The 22,067-nt window shown below is 35.6% G+C and overlaps 1 protein-coding gene across 1 annotated transcript; it reads left to right on the forward strand.

Moving 5' to 3' along the window:
- The first annotated feature begins 1,463 nt into the window (after positions 1-1,463).
- On the forward strand, positions 1,464-21,322 carry LOC121429480 (very long-chain specific acyl-CoA dehydrogenase, mitochondrial-like). Its single transcript, XM_041626505.1, has 15 exons — positions 1,464-1,654; positions 3,414-3,510; positions 4,617-4,689; positions 5,969-6,033; positions 9,293-9,427; positions 10,425-10,693; positions 11,004-11,132; positions 12,695-12,789; positions 13,433-13,536; positions 14,383-14,574; positions 14,819-14,881; positions 15,618-15,719; positions 16,043-16,140; positions 17,719-17,937; positions 18,601-21,322. Exons 1-15 carry the CDS (start codon positions 1,584-1,586, stop codon positions 18,812-18,814), a joined length of 1,926 nt encoding a protein of 641 aa, XP_041482439.1. The 5' UTR covers positions 1,464-1,583; the 3' UTR covers positions 18,815-21,322.
- The last annotated feature ends 745 nt before the right edge of the window (positions 21,323-22,067 follow it).

Consider the following 22,067-nt stretch of genomic DNA (forward strand, 5'->3'; position numbering starts at 1 on the left):
AATAAATTATATAGCCCCCCCCCCCCTATTGGCGGAATCTGGATCCGCCCCTGGTTAGCATGTGTGAAACCAAACTAGAACACTCGAACGCTTATCACAGTCACGGTTACAATAGCAATCATCATAATGATGATTCTCGACTCGCGTGTGAAAAGGCCAGGCCAAAGGCCTATAATTGACTTTATCTATATTCATTCCATTGTTTATCAAGACACTGTCCCAGAAAAGTATAGATAAAATTATTTGTGGTGGAGTGAAAACCATCTTATTCATATTTTCCATTTTTTCTCGATTTTTGCTTGTCGGGATTTTTTTCTCCGATTAATAAATCCTTTCCATTTATGGAGAATGGACTCGATCACTCCACTCCTGATGTACCGATCGGAGAACCGATGACTATACCGCCAGGGTCAAGGGCCCCACGATTTTTGAAGAGGGGGTGCTGGAAGTTTTTTTTTGCGGGGGGGGGATATGACAAGCCAAAAGATAAAGATATAAAGGCTTTCACTCCAAAATGAGAAAAAAGTAAGGCCTCCCCAAAAATAAATAAATAAATGGGGGCATTTATTGCTGTTGGTGACGGTGCTTAAGCATTAATTCAGAAAAGATATGAGCCAATTAAATCTTAATAATCTTATTCACAATATTTCAAATAAAAAGGACAGAGCATATAATCATGGAGCTATTATGGTATTATTTTTATAAAGTGAGCGATATGGGCCTTCAACATAGAGATATAATGGCATACAATGATCTTCTCGATCTTGCGCTCTCGCCCCGATGAAAACAAACACACGCCCCCACACACGCCCCTGGCACACCCTTTTTGACAGGGTGCATGTGATTATAACCCTTTACTACGCGTGCATTATACATTTTTGTATTCAAATTTTATTTTCCATTTAACTTTGTATTCGTGATTAAGCCCAAATGAGAGGGGGGGGGGGGCGATAAAAAAACTAACTGATAGGAAATTGTTCTTCATTGATTTTTTTTCTCTGTCTTTTTTTTAATTGTCTGTGACAGTTATATTATTTATGTTGTGTAAAGTTGTTGTTTTTTGTCGTGTAACTATTTGAAGAGAGGTGGGCTATTTTTTATTTGAACCTATACCTCTGCATGGGAAATGGTGAGTTTAATTAAATTCCTCGATCTGCGTCATGATATTCTCTCTTCTGAATACTGATCGATTGTTACGGGCATCAATATCGTTCTGATTCGTCATTAAAAAGAGAAAATCATGTAAAAAAAAAAAAGAGAGAGCCCAAATTCAGTCTCACCATATAGGCTTTAGTTATGTAAGTTTGCATGACTTTGACCTGACTTTCAGCTGAGACCAATTCTTCGTCATTCATAACTTCCGTAATTCACCCTGAGCAATTGTTACGTCATGTGCGTGCGCCCCCGTACCATGAGAGAGATAACACTAGATATTTGCAACAATACAATCTGCGCGTCATGTGCGTGCGTCAAAATACAACATGCGTAATGTAACGTCAACTTGTTTTGTAAAAAATACGACTTGTTTCTAAATTGCACTTTTGCTTATTTCATACGGAAAGGAGAGCGAATAAATCAGAAAAATGATGAAGTCAGTACGATTCGTGAACAGGCTACATAATACAGTATTCCAAAAACCCGGCGTTACGTTGCGGTAAGTAGACCTGGATCATTTTTAAAATGTGTCTTCAGCATGCTGAGCACTGTCAGTGTCACTGACACTGTGATGATGTACGGTACGGTACCGGTACCGGTACGCCGGTACAGATCTGTTGAGTGACGTAAGTAGGCCGTGGGCGAGCGAATGTCTTGTCGACCTTCAAACTGACAGAAATGTTACATTTTTGAAAAAAAATCCAATTATTGGCTGCTAAAAAGAAGAATGAAATTAGGTAAATTTTCAGCATTTCTCTGCCATAGACTGTGTAGCTAATAAGATTAAGAAATGGACACACACAAATCCAAATTTTACTTTTTAGCTTCGCGCTTACGAAATTCTGAGAGATGTTAAAAATTGTTTAGATTAGGGCCTAGGGCCAGGCCTATATGAATTTATTAATTATTGCCAAAAACTTGTCCATAAAGAGTCAAAGAGGATTTTTTATGCTCTTTCTGATGATATGATTTTAATAAAGATGTGGAAACCAGATCACAATGAAAAATTGCAACAAAGTGAAAAAATTGTGCAAAACAGAAATTTCATTTTCCCCAGCCATAGGGCTAGGCATAGGGCCTACCAAACCATAGAAAACGCATAGGGAAATGGCAATCTCAAGACACACACAAATAAGGGTTTGCAATTTATCTCTAAATTCTTATTTAAAATGATCATATAAACTTGTCCTTACTGTCAAAAGAAGCCCCTGAATTTTCTCTTTCCATACATGCCAAACACAAGTTAATAATCAATTCAGATCACATTTTTCTAGCTGCCTGAACTTCCCGAAAAAAAGTGCCATATTTTCCCCTAAAGCAGCCTGTTTTATGCTGACACTTTTCAGTGTGGCCAAAATCAGACACAGCCTCCACAGGCACAACACATGCAACTTCATCATGAGATGGTTCCGAATTATTATTTAAGGGTAATCGCTTGTTAAAATTGGCTGAAATGAAACTTGCCGAACTAATTAAATGTTGCCCATGGCATCAGCTCATACTTCTCTGACTCTGAGACTGATTAAGAGTCTAACTCTGAGTCGAGACTGATTATATGAATTTCTAACGTTAAATCATTAACGCTACTACAGTTAGATTTCTATTTTTCTTTATTTTTAATTTTATTGTTGACGTTTATGATCGAGCATCAGATTGCACTCGACTCAGGGGATCCAGGATTTTTCAAAAGAGGTTTTCACTAAGAATTAAAGGGTCATTTTGTCTGCGAAAATTTGACTAGAAAAAAAAGTTTTCACCTTAAATTGAAGATCATTTCATCCACAGAAAATTTGACATGCAAAAAAATAAATTGAAACAAAAAGGTCCTCACTTTCAAAGGGGGGAGGGGCACACTTAAGTAAAAATGGTATAGAGTCTTTATTTGCATTACGGCTCTTGAGGGGGGGCATGGGCTGACTTCCCCCCCCCCCCCATCCCCGGATCTGCCACTGGATCCAGGCAGGTGCCCATTTTTCAACACTACCATTTCATAAGCCTAACTTGATTACATTCGAGATAGTGAGCTACTTGTCACCTAACTGTTTCTCGAAGACCTTGCCAAGATCAGGGACAACAACCTGACTAAATTTATGACATCTCTGACCCTGTCACAACTTCTTTCGCAATGACATAATGGCACCACTAAAAAGTAAAATGCAAAAGAGTGCCTTGAAATTGAAAAAATAGAATCTTACATAATCAATCATAGAATCAGTGAGTAATGACAATGTTTTTTATTTTTATTTTACCGAATTCAGGCCTGGAGCTGTAGCATGGAACCAAATTCATCAGCGTCAAAAGGCTTCGGCTGCCCAGCCGCAAGAAACAGCTCAGACCACATCTCCCAAAACAGAGGTGGGTTCAGTATTTGATCTTTCTTTACTTTTTCTAACTTTATTTTTTTCTAACAATAAATTTTTTAGAGAGTCAAAAGGGGCCTAAGCTTTCGATCCTAGCAGAATCTTCCTCGGAGGCAAAATGACCAATAAATAAATTTTTTACACTCTTAATTGCAGTGGTAGGGGGAAGGGGCAAACTTTGTTTTTTATTCAAGGATATATTATCTTAAAATCGTTGTTAATTCAGTATATTGCACTTTCTATTTGTCAATTCAGACAATATACTGCCAAATTGTTTAAGATCTGGGGCCGTATTCTGAAAATTGTCTTAAGAGAAATATTCTTGTATCTTTAGAGTTACAATAAAATCCTTATTCCAAAAATTGTCTTAACTTTTCTTGTAACTTTCACCGAGAGCGTATGATGTCAGTGATATGATAATGCGTAAATGTATAATTGGCGCATATTATGTCTGTGCGCAAGATAAAATATCGAGTTACAAGGTATTCCGTAAAAATTCTCTTATTTTTACGTTCTCTTAACTTCCTTGGAAAATACAATGAAATTTACAAGAGGTGGGGGGCTATTGTAACTTATTGTTGCATGCGATATTTGCCCGTCTGCAATAATTATTTGTTGCTGAATCCCGCAAGAACATCATGTTTTACAAAAGGAGACATTCCAAAGACATTATAATGACGGATTGGTAGACATTTCAGCAATTACAAATTGGTGTTCGAGATGATGAATCTTTTTAGAGAAAATATATCTTTGAGAAGAGCCACGTGTATTTTTACCACAGAAACGCACAAGCATAAGCGTCGGGGGCGCAAGGAAATTACGCCTCATATCAACAATGCACTTAATTATTTTTAAGAAGAGATGCTTCTATTGGTTGGCCTAAGGATATAACAAGCTTAATAATTGGTTGATGACAGAATATTGGGCGTGTCAGAGATAAAATAGGGGACGTCCTTACAGAGATAAGACAATTTTCAGAATACCAATTTAAGAGAATTTTAGCGCGGTGTTATCTTGCTGACTTACAAGAAAAGTTAAGAGAAAAGTTAAGACAATTTTCAGAATACCACCCCTGTATTTTAACTTTTCCGTTCTTTTTAGGAAACCAAATCATTTGTAATGGGTCTTTTCAGAGGTCAGATCAACCCTGCAGAAGTGTTTCCCTATCCTGAAGGTATGTTCATACATGTATATTTATTTAGTTAGTTTAACCCTAAATCTCCCGGGGTATTTTGATTCTTGTCATTCCCGGGGGGGGGGGCCCATTATGGCCTCCCCTTAAGATCTCAGCCGCCGATCGCGCGAGCGACGCAAAAATTTGCATGCTGGTAGTGTGCGATGTAATCTACAAGGCTGTATGGTAAAATTTTCCAAAATAATGAGATTTTATTTTATATGAATTAATTATGCTAATTTATGCATAAATCATACTTTTTGCTCTAATTCACTAAATAAAGCTCCTAGAATGCTAATTTTTGGTAAAAATTTTCTTTGTAGCATTCTTAACAATCGTAATTCAAAAAAACTTTGGTTTGGAAATAAATTTCTTATGTATTTTATTGTTTTATGAATTTCTTATGTATTTCTCTGTTTTTTTACTTTTTGTTTTTTATTGTTTTTTCAATGGAAATTGTTACAGACATAATTCTGATCATAAACAAGGCAAAATTAATTAAGTTTAATCAGTAAAAGTAGAAATAATGATACATTTATGAATTTTGGCTAAATACGCAATTTGCATTGGATTTGTACATGAAATCACGTTTATGAGCAATTTTGGGTCTGACATGCACTTGCATAATGTTGCGTAATGTCGTAACCGCGTACCCGGGCGTCACAAATTTGGTCTCAAAATTTGCGCGAGACTTGAATGTAAAAAGTCAGTGAGCTGCTAGGTGAAAAAATTTCGCGCAGCAGATATATCGCGAAAATTGTTGAGGGGGGGGCCATTATAGTTAATGTAATATATTTTCGTGACACAAATCCCAGTTAATTCATGTATCAATACAATTGGCATGTGGAGATTTGATTTATTGTACGGTTGAGGCCAGAAGTTTGCATACACCCAGGATATTCAAAGAAAAGTTGACACTTGCCAAACATCTTATAAAATATTTGTGCTATAATGACGGATTTGATATCAACAAATGAGTATGTCATGCCCCTTCATCACTTTGCCTTGTCATCAGGAGCTGAAAAAATATTTAGACCTTTCCCCCCCCAATCTTATATTTTAGACAAATTAAGAATAAAAACTTGACAAAAACATTTGATATTTGTGCTAGTATAGAGCTTAAGTGATATATGTGAATATAACACCAAAAATGTTATATTTTTTCAGCATTATTTTACTGAAGTATAATACAGACAGAGGAAGGGAATAGGAAAAGGAGAATGTTGATAATACATTTTCCTTTTACCTAACATTTTTCCTGATTATATTTTCCACACAGTAATGAATGAAGAACAGAAAGCCACACTTGAAATGTTAGTGGACCCAACGCAGAAGTTTTTTGAGGTTAGTTTGGTTATTAGTTACCCATTCTTATTTCTACCTTAGAATAGAAATCAATTACTTTTTAACATATTAGTGAAGTCAATACTTTGTTCACAAATAAACAGGAATTCTTATGCTCAAAGTCAGGGCTGAATCAGAGGCTAACATCAGCCACACATCATACAAATGATAGGCCTTTGCCTTTGAATTGGTTATTAAAGAAAAATGAAACCTTTGGAACAAATAGGCTTGTGTAGAAACAGAAAAATCAAAGAATAAGAATAAAGAAAGTTTGAGAAAAATCGGACAAATAATGAGAAAGTTATGAGCATTTGAATATTGCAATCACTAATGCTATGGAGATCCTCCCATTGGCAATGCGACAAGGATGTGTGATGTCACTGATGAACAACTTTCCCTTTGGTGGACTATAAAATACCCTCAAAATGTCTCTTTTTACTTTTTCTTGTGATGATACAAACTCTATCCAAGATGTATTCTTAAAAAAATATGAATTACATGCCCTCCTATAGAAAGAACACATGATCTATGGATAGATGTGATAAAAGAGGCTATTCAAGTGAAATATATACTAAAGTAATGGGGAGAGTTGTTCACAAGTGACATCACACATCTTTGTCGCATTGCCAATTTGCTATCTCCATAGCATTAGTGATCGCAATATTCAAATGCTCATAACTTTCTCATTATTTGTCCGATTTTTCTCAAACTTTTGTTGATCTGTTTCTTTGATTTTCTGTTTTCACACAAGCTATCTTGTTCCAATGGTTTCATTCTCCTTTAAAGTCACTTGTAGTCTTCTAGTTATATACTTATGTTTAGCAGCCTACTTTCAGGATATTTCACTGTTTGAAACTCAGAAGGATTGATTTCTGGAAACTGGTTGATGAACATCAATGTGTACATGATGGACAGGGTCACATCCTTTGGCCCATTGCAGGAAAGTTACCATTGTCGTAACTTTTTTATTCAATGGTGACTACCTTTGTAACAATGATCAACAGCCAATCAGAGTGAAGGATTCTGGTAAAGGTATCATACATGTAGGTTGGCATATTATCACAGAAACTTTTATGCAAAGGGACCCTGGTGAAGACTAACAAACTTTGTGATTATTATAAGGCATTATAATATATTGGATACTACAGGAAAGTGCAAAAATAAGACAAAGAATCATTGATCTGGAACTTATTGATGCCTATGGCTACGGACTCCTTTTCTTAAATTGACCCAAAAAGGATGAACCATATTCAAGATGGACTTGTCAGGCATAGTGGATAAAGCAAGAGTTCATTGACTTGCTCTGTAACTCCATCTTGGTTCCGATTCGAAGCTTTTATTAATGAATCACATGTATGAATGTTCTTCCTCATTGGTGATATGTAAGATTTTGTAGGCATGTAGGATGTCCAGACCTCCTTTACCTAGGGTTTACTGGTACCCCCTTGTGGGATGTTAACTTTGAATACTTATGAACATACTGGTACTGTCAGACTGTCCCCACTTTGTCACGAATCATCACATCCTGTCAATAGTGCTGGTATGAAAAAACATTGTCGAAAATGAATTCACAAAAACAGGTTGAAAAACCAAGAGAGGGTATAGAAAGATGGACTATTCAGATTTGATGTGAATTCAAGTAAAGTGAGAAAGTTTCAATAATAGGATTTGGAGCACACTTTTTTTGCAAAGTGCTCTGAATTAAGCACTGTCATTTCATACACACAATCTGCGTAGTCCATGACTTCGTATCCCTCCTGGTTCAAACCTCTTCATAGTCTGCAGGCTTAGACTCTGATTAATACCATAATCCACAATTGTGTCTAGATATAAGTCTACTGTATATTGGAAGTTCTAACTTCCTGTGTTAATAAAGTTTGTCAGGCCACACAGTTCCATTCCACCCCCAGTAGGGAAATTATAATGTTTTGACACTTTAATTACAGTATTGCCTGCAAGATATGTATATGTATGTCCTGAACATTATATTCAAAGTTATTGCTTACATATTTTGGTCTGTTGATGTTTGGGGGACATAATGCAGTGACCACTACCGATGAGTTTGATGAGTACCAGAATCTCACTACTCGAAATATAATCTCCTTGAATTTGAAGTGATATAAAAAGTCAGTTGTCCAGTCTGACCGAGTTTTCCATGCCCTTTTTTTATTTGCTATCAAATTATTCTTCAAGTAATATGTGTACAGGAGATAATTGTGCAAACCAAAGATAAGATACAACCTTGGCTGTCACTGTCAGGTACTATACAGTAGTATACACACCATGTATTTGCTAAAATATGAATTTGAAGTAGGTAAAAGATAGTTCCAAAACGATATTACATCTAGCCTAATGAACTTTTCATAGGGGTGTGTGCGGCTGTTGTTGTTTGTAGTAGCCATGTAGAAGAGACTAGATACGTACTGTTAAACTGCATTGTCATCAATATATGAATTTATACAGGCCTTCATGAAATGTAGGGCTGTTTTTGAATGACAAAAGAAAAATACATAGTACATGTTCATGTTTCTCACTTCTGAGATTTATGAAATGAGTTTCATTAAATGAGATCTTTTGAATATTTGAAACCAAAGGGCCTCTTTCACAGTTGGTTGGCTTGTGGAATGCGGAACTTGGTCATAAACCAAATACTAATTGTGAAAGCCACTTAAAATTGGTATATGTACCATTGAAGGAAACCAAAACCCAAGAAGAGAAGCAATTTTATTAGAAAGAGTGAAATGGGAGGAACGGTTTAAAACATGTTTCATTAAAATCGGTTAAGAAATGAGCAGCAAGTCTTTCACGTTTCAAGAGTCTTCTAGGTTCTATGGGGGTTCTCAAATTTGCTACGCCATGCTTTAGTATGGCAGATTTTGTGGACAACTCTATTTGTTTTGTACACAAATTTTCAGATTTTCCCCATTATCTTTCAAATTTCATCTTTCCTCCTGAGTATAACATATGTCATGGGAAAATATAATTCATACCGTGCTACATGTATATTAAAGGAATGATCCAGGCTGGAGATTTTTATATCTCAATAAATGGAGTAAAATTCACAAATTTGATTTGAATTTGCCCCTTTATGTGAGTATGTTCTAGTATTTAATTAACAACAAATATTTATAACCGTTCAGTCTTGTTTCGCAAGGTTTATTAATGCGAGAACTGCTTATAAAAAACAATTCAATATCCAAATATTTAACCAGAAAATAGAAGAATAGACTCACTCATATTCCCATACACTTTGTTGCAGGAAGTCAATGATGCACAGAAGAATGACACCTTGGAAAAGGTTGAAGACGACACAATGCAGGGCCTTAGGGAGATGGGGGCATTTGGGCTACAGGTCCCCACTGATCACGGGGGACTGGGAATGACCAACACACAGGTAAGAATTATAGTCAGAGCTGCTTGGTCTATTCATTGGTCTTATTCCTAATACAAACCACACATTGCAGGGTCTTCAAGACATTTTACCATTGGACTTGATGTGCCCATTACCTTGGTGGTGTAGGAATGACAACTGAATTAGCCCTATTAACCCTAATTCTCCGGGGGGGGGGGGCATAATGCCCCCCTCAACGATTTTCGCAATATATCTGCTATGTAAGTGCATACTGTCAGACCCATGATTGCTCATAAACGTGATTTTATGTACAAATCCAATGCAAATTGTGTATTTAGCCAAAATTCATAAATGTATCATTATTTCTACTTTTACTGATTAAACTTAATTAATTTTGCCTTGTTTGTGATCAGAATTAAGTATGGAACGATTTCCATTGAGAAAACAATAAAAAACAAAAGTAAAGAAACAGGGAAATACGTAAGAAAGAGGTCTTGTTACCAGAATTTCTTTCATTCACAATTGTTAGGAATGAGAATATTTTCAACAAAAAATAGCATTCTAGGAGCTTTATTTAGGGAATCAGAGCAAAAAGTATGATTTCATGAATAAATTAGTATAATTAATTCATATATAATAAAGATATATGAATTCAGTGAAATTTACCAATGCAACTGCGTAGATTATGTCATTCTCTACCATCATGCAAATTTTCGTTATGATCGTGCAATCTGCGGCTGAGATCTTAAGGAGGGCCATAATGGCCCCCTCCCCCCTGGATTATTTTTATTGGATTGCTTGACACCTTATCAGATAAGGCAATTTGATTAATACAGAGATCACATAATGCTGGGAATCTGTGAATGCAAGACATCCCTGAAGGAGTCGGATCAGCTGTAACATTTGCAACCCAATTCAAATTCATGTAACAAGCAATTTATTTATCCGCAAGTAGTCCATAGGTTACTTATTTCATACAGTTTTATTCAACACAAAGTTGTGAGTGAACATATACAAGCTGTTCTTATCTGATTTGCAGTACGCTCGTCTTGTTGAAATCGTTGGCGAGTCTGACCTGGGTGTCGGCATCACCCTCGGTGCCCACCAGTCCATCGGCTTCAAGGGAATCCTTCTCTATGGCTCCCCAGAGCAGAAGGAAAAGTACCTCCCTACACTGGCCTCTGGAGAGAAGATGGCTGCCTTCTGCCTGACTGAGCCCGCCAGTGGTTCCGATGCAAGCTCAATCCGCACCAGGGCGGTCCTCAGCGACGACGGCAAACACTTCCTCCTCAATGGCAGCAAGATATGGTAAGTCACAGGCAATTTAACTTATCTACTAGGGTCCCATACCCTTTTGACATGCCTCTCAATGAAAAATTATGGCATTGATGGCTTTCCATATTCCATATTGATAATTAAGTGATTTTGTTTGTGTGCGACTGACCCCAGGATTTTTAAACTGTATTGTATTATGATTCTCTGGTCATGTCACATTGTAATTACATTCCCTTGTCATGTATACAAGACACAGTGACCTCACTTTGACCCCCTGCCCTGCGCAACACACAGGTGCCCCACTATGACTCACAAGTGTTTTCCTATCTGTCCTGGTTTGTAGGATCAGCAATGGAGGTCTGGCCGAAGTCTTCACCGTGTTTGCACAGACTCCTGTCACTGACTCAGAAGGCAACACCCAAGACAAGATCTCGGCGTTTATTGTCGAGAGGTCCTTTGGGGGAGTCAGCAAGTAAGCAACACTTTCCATGATTTCTAGTGTAGGTGGTTTGCATTGGTATTGGTGTTCATACTTGTGTCATTGATGGTGTTGTTGGGGATGTTGGTGTCGGTGTTGATTTTGTTTATGGTGTTAGTGTTGGTGTTGGTGATTGGGATTGTAATGGTGTTAACTGTGGTGTTGGTGTTTATAATATTATAATAATGATAATAATAAAAATAATAATAGTAATGATAATAATAATAATAATGATAATGATAATAATGATAATAATAATGATAATGATAATGATAATGATAATGATAATAATAATGATAATAATGATAATGATAATAATAAACATTATTTGTGTAGCGCTTATCACAAAACATGTCTCTAAGCGCTTAGGAAAAAATAGAAAGGGAGAAGGAATTTCAGCAAATAACTAAAGTAATTGTATAGTTCTCAGTAGACTGTAGACAGTTGAGGGGCTTCACATGCGAAGGGAAAGGCTATTTAAATAAAAAAGTAGGTTTTTAACATGGATTTGAATTTCTCTGTTGAATCTGCTTGTTTTATACTTTGTGGTAGATTGTTCCAGAGATGAGAGGATGCGGAATAAAAAGATCGTGAACCATAAGACTGGGTATTGTTTGTGATTGCGATGATGTTTGTGTTAGTGACAGTGTTGGTGTTTGTGATTTATATTGTGAATATACATGTAATAAAATGCCATTTTATAAAGCAAAAGAACCTCAACACTCATTCCATTTGTTTACCTTGAGTTCACACCTCAGATGTGGCCTGACCTACTTTCTATGACCCTTCCATATTATCAAGTCAGCCAGTAAAATTATCAAACAAGTCCCCCCAAAACATGTAATTCTTCAAATTCATCACCATTCTCTCAATATGGCAATACAGCACACATCCGTAAAACGGTTTCCTTTTCACAGAATACCTCCGACCTACTATAAAATTTGAACAATCACATTCGATTCACAGGTCATCTGCACAGCTATTGCTAAATTGTCGTTTCATTGCGTTACATTATGTAAGCTCAAACAGCAAAGCAAAATCTGTGTATGAGTGGAAGCCATTAATCAAAGATCTATGAAATCGTACATGCACTTGCGTAGCTGTTTGGCTCATATTTTTTTTCAAACATTAAATTATATGACATATATATAAAACATTGGCTTGTCCAAAAATAGCTCAACAACACTGCGAAAAATCTAACATTTCACGGCATTATTGTTCCCAACACAAGCCACCCTTTAATGGCCAACTAAACTTGTTAGAAAGCAAATCCAGTATGTCTGTTATGACATCCCTGCAACTTTCCTTACATTGACTAATGCAGGGATGATTTACAATACTACTCGCATTCAACCAGCAATTTAAGTGTGATTTTTAGTCACTTTTAAATCTTTGTTATTGCCCCCCCCCCCCTGATACATTAATTTTAATCTATTTCTACACCTCCTTGTTCATGGTAAACCAGATATGAAGGATTTTTATTCACAATCTTTGTGAAACACCTCTTGATACATGTACACTAATTTCAACCTTTGTTCACCCCTTCTCTCATTCAGTGGTCCACCTGAGAAGAAGATGGGTATCAAGGCTTCTAACACAGCTGAGGTTTACTTTGAAGATGTCAAGGTCCCAAGAGAGAATCTCCTTGGTGGTGAGTCCCATTCTTTTTTTTTTTCAACTGTGATAGAAGAGTTAAATGCAGAATTCTTGTTTGAAAGAGTAACTATACTTTATGTTGTTGTTTCATACTTATACAAAACAGCTGGAAAGGGAAAATAATCAAATTCAGGCAGTCACACTTTTATGATATCTGTAACTGAAAAATCCTTTAATTTCTCTGCTGGGGACAATAATTGAGTTGTTCCCATTTGCTTACGGTATATACCACTTATCGTATAGTAAATGAACTAAAATAAGTATGACATTTTTACATTTGATATTGATTGTTAGGTGCAATTTTTTATGGGCTTAATTTTCACAGTGCATCTCAGGCACAGGACAATTGGGACAAATCTAGGGAGCATTTCACAAAACAAATTTTCGCTTATTCTTCATTGACTCTTGTTATAAGCTACCAAAATGGCAGCATCTGATTGGCTCAGAGAAAATTTGTCAGTAAAAAATCAGTTTGTCTATAAAAGTACATCCGGTGAGTGTATTATACAAGCTTCTTCCAAGCTGGTTCAGTTTATTTACTAGCTTATGATCGAATCCATCCAGCCTTTTCTGCAGGTTTCGCCAAAATATGCATGTTATTTCAATTTGCATGTAATTTGCTTATTTCTTTCTTACAGAGGTTGGAGAAGGGTTCAAGGTAGCCATGATGATTCTGAACAATGGACGATTTGGAATGGGTGCTGCACTGGGTGGTACCATGAAAGGCCTCATCAAGAAAGCTGTAAGTCTTCTCTGAAATTGATTCTTAGTTATGTTACCTTAGCTGTTGACTGCAAGAGGAAAGTTGGCGTGCCTGCCGCCTGTGGTGTACATGTCATTTCCAAGAATGATTCCTTACTTTTTTACAAAACAATGTAATCATTGATTTTTTAAATTTTTATTGGATTTGTTTGTACATGAAAATCACATTTTTTCAAATATTTGTTTCTTTCATATTGGCACAGAATCATGCATAATTTTATTACCAGGGAACTCTGGGGTGGAAATTTTGTCACAAAACTATGCAAAATTTGTTTAATGTTAGGGCCACTTGCAAAAAGCTGGAGGACTGATTCAGCCCCCCCCCCCCCCTTTACAGTGTATCCTTGAATCCACTTTGTGGATGTTAGCTGATTCAGAGGTTTTAAGGAGACCACACACCTTATGATTGGTCTGCGACTCAATTTTGGAATAAAACGTAGTAGAATGTGATGCTAATATTGAGACTTGGAATATCTTACTGTGTAATGTTCAAAATCGTCGTACGAATACCTATGACTACACTATCATCCTTCTAAGAATAAAATCAAATGTAATATCTAGTCGTAATGATTTGCTACGATTTGAAACTAATTTGACTTTTACTCCAAAATAAAGTCTTGCAATCTTACGAAGTGGTTATATTAGTATTCTTTTACTTAATTTTAACCTAAAATGAAATATGTTCCATTCAAATTTTCAGAAAATGAGCAAAATGCGATTTGTTCCTAAATCGGATCGCGAACAGTCGTAAGGTGTGCGGTGGCCTTAATATTTCAAAAAATGAAATAACGCAGTGACAAATTCATCTATCGTACTTTCCATTCAGGTTGAGCATGCAGCAGGTCGCAAGCAGTTTGGCTACACCATTGACTCATACGGCGCCATCCAGGAGAAGTTAGCCCGTATGGCTATGATGCAATACGTGAATGAGAGCATGGCCTACCTCCTCTGCGCCAACATGGACTCAGGTTCTAAGGAGTTCCAGCTTGAAGCCGCCATCAGCAAGATTTTTGCATCGGTGAGTTGGTCTTCTCTTTCCATACCTGAAGCAATGGTCAGTCATTCAATGACGTTTTAGTGAACATCTTGTCTTTTATGGATGGTACTGTGTAGTAGGAACGTATTATGGTAGTATTACGGTTCATTCCTGTTTCGACTCATGCAGGATTTAGCCATGATGTTTTCATGTAGTGATATTGAATTTGTTGAAGGAGTATTATACCATCTAAAGATTTTTTTTTTGCTGATGATTTTTCTTTCAGGAGGCAGCATGGTTTGTTGCAGATGAAGCAATCCAAGTTTGTGGAGGAATGGGATTCATGAAGGTGAGTACTAAATCAAGGGTTATTCATAAATTCAATTCAATATCGGTCAATTAGATATAAAACATATACAAACAATACAATGCTGTAGTGTGAGGACTAATTGTACAATGTTTAAATTAAAATATGATTTACATTCAAAGATTGTATGTGCACTTAAAATTATATACATTTGAAAGAGAAAACAGTTGCTTGATTGAGACATGCACACATGTATGCATAAGTGAGGTATGTGATGATACCAACCTGGGATTGGAATACTATTGGAGAAAAAAATGTTCGATATTACAAAGTATATAACAAAGATGTCAGAAGTATCACTCAAGTTTGAAGTGTGACTAATAATTACACTTAGATTACTAGTTGCACTAAAACTATTGTTCTACATGCAGGGGTGTGAGAGTTCAGTTTTTTTATCTGATTTCAGATTTTTTAAATTTTTATTTTCAGCTTATTTTGGCTTCCCTCTGTACAAAATGTATGGGAGCTCTTTCTATTTCAGACTTTTTCAGCACTCTTCAGCTTTTTTCAGATTTTTTTAATTTGTGACCACTCACACCCCTGTCTACATGTACCAACAGAACTTACGTACTGTTACAAGAGGCAAATGAAGTCACTGCCTACTGAATCTTGAACATGTACATGGTGCAGATCTTATAGGAATTACAGAATTTAGTATAAAACAAATCAGATAAAGATGATATAAAACCGTATGCTTCCTACTTTTTTTTTTATTCAGGACTATGGATTAGAGAGAGTAATGCGTGATCTTAGGATCTTCAGAATCTTTGAAGGAACCAACGACATCCTGAGACTCTTTGTCTCTCTTACAGGATTACAGGTCAGTAACCAATTGATTTTTTTCATACTTGGCCCTTTTCACAAATAGTTTCATCAACACAAAATTACAGTAATCGTTTTTAAGTTTCTTACATTGTAGCATATGATTGGCAGATAGCAAGCTCATTTCCAGGTTGGTAATTGATCACATTTTATGAAACACAGTTATAGACTCTTTGTTTCTCTTACAGGACTAATTGTGCTGATCCTCCCCGTCGTCACAAGTAGTTTCTCCATCCCTGTTGTAGTCGCATTTCTGCATAATGACTTTAGAATGAATAACCAACCACAAATATGTTTGTATTTCTTGTTCCTTTCTCCTAGAGTGCTGGCAAACATCTGCAAGGATTACAGAAAGCCATGCGCAACCCTGCAGGCAACATTGGTGTGATTATGGATGAAGCAAACAAGAGAGCAAAGAGGTAAAATATAAAATAAAAATTCTGCACAAGGCCTATTTTTTCCTCATCTGTTCGTACCAATAGCTCTTTTTGTTTCAAGTTCAGTAGGAATAAAACAGTTTTTTGCAATTTTAAGGTCTATTTTTCATTTTATATTCTGAGGGCTAAATGCCCTTTGTCACCCTTACTTTGAGTAAAGATGGGATGGCACTTACAGAGGGATACATTAAACCTTTATACCGAAATGACCTGATAATCAAAGTCAAAATGTACAAGTTGTCATGTCAGTATACATGTATGCGTAAAAGAGTGGTAAAAGAGTCATAGACCTTTTTCAAGTCAGTTTATTAAGTGAGAGTGTAATAAGAAACATATAAATGTACTGAATCCTTAATTGATCATGTTTGATTATCATGGGCAACCTTGTTTCAATATAATTGGTATAAAGTATTTACTTCTGAAATAATTTTTTCTGCTTTATTTTTATATCTAAAATGTTAATCTTTTTTTAAGTTAACCAAAGTACAAGATTTCATTGTTGTTTTTTTTCTGTTATTTTTTTTGCTCATCTCTTATGTCAAATTTTCCTCTAACTTGTCTGTTTCCTTTCATTTCTCATTTCATGACTTCTCCCTTGAATATTCATCTTCTCTTTTCTCATGTCATCTTTTCCTCCTGTTCTGTTGTCACTCATTCTGTGTGGGAATCAAAGGGGTTTGATGAGGTAACGAAATCAAAGCTTTGGAATAGTTTCAGTAATGTCAATTTCATAGGAGTATAACTTTCTAATATCACAAAAGTTTAGTGTCTGTTATATCGTAATAATGGTAGTGGCTACTCATATAGCTCACAGGTTCACATTTTGGTGCTCATGGCGCTTCAAGAAAGTCAATATATGCTTGATGTATAATTGAAATAAAATAGATTTTCCTGAACATAATGATTTTCCATTGATTGATTCTTTGTTGATCTTTATTAGAACCTTCTCGGTAGTGTATTTTTGTTATTATATAAGAAGAGATTATTAAACACTTATGTAATGAATTCACTATTGTACATCATATAGTATATTCTGTGTGCAAAGTGTGTATCCCTACCCCTGATCACTCATTAGAGATGGTGTTGTACCCATAAGAAAAAATAAAAAATATCAGAGACTTGGCTTTTTGATTTTCACTCTTTTTTTTTAATCACAGGTTTTACCTATTTTATCTAACAATGAATTCAAAATTTGAAAATGAATAAATCTTAAGATTTAGATCTTTCTCCTATTATGGAAGTTAATTGCAGCATCTTTTCATTCTATCTGTTATTCTGGTAAACTTAATCATCTCATCGTAATCTGATTTATTGTAATAAAAATTATGTTATATGATTTCAAAATGAATTCAACCGTTGAATATATTCTTTATATCTATTTTTTTCTTGTATTTTTGAGGTTAATTGCATTTATCTCTTCATGTCATTTTATCTTCTGCAGTTCTGCTACACTTTCTCACCCTAATCCGATTCATTGCACTAACAATTCCATTGAATGATAAGTTTTGTTTTGTATCATTTATAACACCATCATTTTCCATTGTTCTTGTCATATCATAGGATGGTTGGAATCAGCTCTGGCCCCTCACTGAATCAGTATGTCCATCCCGACCTTCAAGAATCTGCCGCCAAGGCTGCGACGTCCATCGAGGAGTTCGGTGTCGCCGTCGAAGGCCTCCTCGTCAAACACGGCAAGAAGGTCGTTGATAAGCAGTTCATGCTCTGGAGGCTAGCCGATGCATCTATTGACATCTATTCTATGATGGCCACCCTCTCAAGGTTAGTAAAGAAGCTGTTACACATGGGGGGGGGGTGTTTCACAAAGATTTGAATTTGACGGTAAGTCGCACTTAATTCCCATTTGCTTGCGCTATATAACACGTCAGGTGGGTGTATCGTAAAGGGCAACTTTAAGAATAACTGGTGATCCTTTCTTAGGCACTAAACCATTCCCACTGAATCTACCATTTACCACAAGAAAGGATCACCAGTCGTTCTTAAAGTTGCTCTTGACTTACGAACAGCTTCATGAAACGGCCCCAGATCATGTTAAAAGGATGCGTGCTATTGCATATTTATTTATGAGATTGCAGTTTAAACATGTGCACGTCTGCACAAAAATGAGTAAAATCACACTTTGTGAAAACACTCCCTGGATATTTTTATATTTTTTTTCGTATCAAGAAATCTTTTCTTGGTATTGAGAAATTTCAATCAAGAAATTACTGTTTTGTGTATCATAAATGACTATTCCTAATATCAAGAAGTGATAATAAGTTATAAGTATTAAAATGGTATGCCAAAGGGAGATCAATACCCGCTGACAAAAACATGCAGTTGTGACAATTAGCCCCTACCCAACTCACAGACATACCATCCAAAAGGTGTTGTGGATCAACTGATCATCCATTTAATTTTCTCATTCATATTGTCATGTAACAGGGTATCACGATCGCTCTCGGAAAATGCCGCATCCGCCGAACACGAGAAACAGATCTGCCAGCTGTGGTGCAGTGAGGCCTCGGAGCGGGTCACGCGTAACCTCAAGACTCTTCGCTCCTCGGAGTCAGCGGCCAACTTTGGCCGACTAGCATCCATCTCACAGCAGCTCGTCCAGAATGGCGCTACCGTCCCGGAACACCCCCTCAAATGCTGATACCTAACCACTGACGGGATCGACACGCACAGCCAGCAAATATTTGAACACTTAGCATTATGTACATATATGTTATATAATAGACAATTATGATATGTATATTGCTTACCATTGATATGAAGCATGAGCTATTTTGAAACCTTGTTATACTAACTGGTCATCATTTATTTAAAGAAATACTTCCCAGAATACTTGGTTCTTGTTGATTGAATATCAATAATAATCATCACTTGCTAGAGGTGATTGATGATGTGTGTGATACATCAAATTTGATGAAGGTATATTGAAGTAATCCTATAGATATTTGAATCAACGTAACATTTATTGATGAATATTAGAGAATTTAATATATTTTTAAAGACATGGATTGATTATGAATCATGGATGAATTCACCAAGATTGAAATTCAATAAGAAATAAAGGAATACATGTAACATGCAAATATTAATGTGTTTTTCTAGGACCCAAAGATGTAAAATTATTTCTATTTAAGTTGGTGGAAGCTGATATTGTATTTTTTCTTTTGTAACAAGTATTACAGTTGATGTTTATAATCAAAATGTAATATTCCCCTTCAACAATATTCGTGACAAAGAATTTAGACAATTGTGATTTCAAGTATGGCGTTGGTGAGCTCGAGCTCACGAACAGATTGAAAATATCAAAAGTAAAGCTTTTACAGTCACATTCACAATAAGAGCCAAACATCAGAGCTTTGTACATTAGAGTAATGAATTTATTATTTGCCCTTTCTTAATTTTAATGTCATTTTAGCTTATGCATTCTCTGTGATGTAACTTCAAGTGCAATTTTGCTTTTCATCAGCCAGGCTTACTTGTGAAGTTAAAGCAAATGCGCTTAGACGTAACAAATCACATCATTTTGAGCCATCGATGACAGGACCAGTATTGTCTTTAAGCTAATTGTTGGAGCTTGGTTCAGCAGCCTTTTCTCTGCACCATCTCTTAACACCATACATGAAATCACTCATTGTGAACTACATATTGGTTTACAATTACTAAGTTAACTTAAGTTGAAAATTGGACACTTGTGGAATTAAGTTGCTAGGATACAAAGGTTTCCAATAAATTAAAATCCTCTTTTTTTTAATATCAAATATGTGTATGGTTAACTTCTGGGTACCATTTAATGGTATATATATTGGAGTGACTGTGAGATATTGTGGAGTTTGATCAAAATTTAATCATTAATAGCTCAAGAGTAGTATGTTACACCCTGCTCCCAAATATAATTCAAGAATTAATAAAATTAAAAGAATATTGGAATGAAAAAAGGGACACGATTGATTGTATTTTCTCTTTGCCAAATTCCATTCAAGTTAGCTGTGGTATGTATTTAATGGATCAAGATTTTAAGCAGCAATTCATATGAGTTTTCTCTTCTCTAATACCACAATATGATACTGTATGTAATTGCCTGATTTGTTAAAAGTGTATTTGTCATTTTTATTTATACATTATTACATCATATATTTCTAAACGTGTATTCTTTTTATTGTAAATGCTGCAGTATTGTTCTTTAAAATGTAAAAGTTTTAGGCTTGAATGGTCCTATATAGCCATTAAATGTTACACAAATAATGCACTGGGAATAGTGTAGTTGAGATGCAGTGCACTGAGGGCATTTACAGTGGTTCACGTTTTATTTGCTACATTCTTAAATCGTTATTCATATTGTGTGAATCTTGTATAAAAGTTTTGAAAATGCAGCAATTACGGGTTTTCTCTCTGGTATATGGAGCATTCAGTGACGCAGGGTTAATAATTTAAAAACTTATTGATTTTCTGCGGCCCACCGCACCTGAAATACTAAAAAAAAAAAAACAGCTGTGTTTGCAACGACAACACAGTAATTTGGTGGGATTTTATAAGACAAGCAGAAAATATGGAAGAACGATGTTATCTTAATGCAGTGCAGTTCTCTTAATTAATCATTTTTTTCATATATTTCAAGCAGTTCCGATTTAAACAAAGTACCGACATAGGCATGCTTTGCCAAGCATTCTGAAATATTCTGAGCCTGCACTAATGACCCTTTCACACATTGCTATCTAATGCCGGGGTAATAGTATGCAGCGCTTAAAACATTTGTATTATTAAGCGCTTTATAAATGTTGCATATATATTATTATTAATGCTTTCTGATAAACAAATATAAATGTTTACTGGTCTCAGTATAAAGGATAAACATATCTAGAAATCAACAAACTTCCTGTCTGGGTCAGAAGTCCACTTTCAAATTGCATTTAAAATCTTAAATACAACTGTCTACTGAGAGTTGTTAGATGGAAGCAGATTTTGCTGTTGGATGGCAGTTAACATGTGACAGGGTCTTTAAGACCGATAAGACATTGCAAAACTTGTGTAAAAATATTAGTGTGTAGGGCTCGGTCGAAGACCCTGCCCAAGGTTTGATAACATTAAGCTTGGCAATCAATTGTAGGGTTGATTTCTTAATGAATTGCATTAATCGTTGTGTACGAGCAATCAAGAATATGAGCCCCATGATCAATCGCTAAGCTTCATGTTAAAGCCTGTGTATAGCTTTGGTAAAGGGTCAATAATGTGATTGATAATCGAATATCATCTAATATGACAGTCTTACTGAAGCGTAGAGACGATTAGATATTTTTCCAACTGCACTTCTTTGAGAAAATTTCAAATATTCAAATCTTGGATATATAGCGCCCTCTCTTGGCGATGCTTGTTTTAAATTTAAAAAATGGGCATTCAAGCACTTATCTTATAAATTTAGTGATTAGATAACCGAAAGTTTCAGCCCATTCCATGATTTGGAATAGGATTTAATTGAAAGAGAAAAACACACATATTTTAATTTGATCGGGTGACCCGATCAAGTTAAATTTCCATATAAAATCGCAAAATTTATCCTGTAAAACACATTTTCATTTCATATCCTCCACATCATAACTGTTATAGGGCATATCCATTCATATTAGCTAGCAATGAATTGGAATAGTGATAGGTGCATTTTGGTGGATTTACCAAAACTATACACAAGCTTTAAGGGGCCAATGGTATTTATGGAGTGGTGTGCTTACTGAGGAGTGATATACTGTAGTCGGTTTAGAAAGCAGTTTTACCTCTATGTAAATTTATATTGATATGAATGTCATGGGTTGTGATGGCATTTTTTAAAGAGATGTGTAATAAAATTCTAAAACTATAAAAGACAAGTTTGACTTGATTGTTGCCTCTATTAGATATATTGA

The sequence above is a fragment of the Lytechinus variegatus genome, chromosome 16 (genome assembly GCF_018143015.1).
Source record: "Lytechinus variegatus isolate NC3 chromosome 16, Lvar_3.0, whole genome shotgun sequence".
In the NCBI taxonomy this organism is placed as follows: domain Eukaryota; kingdom Metazoa; phylum Echinodermata; class Echinoidea; order Temnopleuroida; family Toxopneustidae; genus Lytechinus; species Lytechinus variegatus.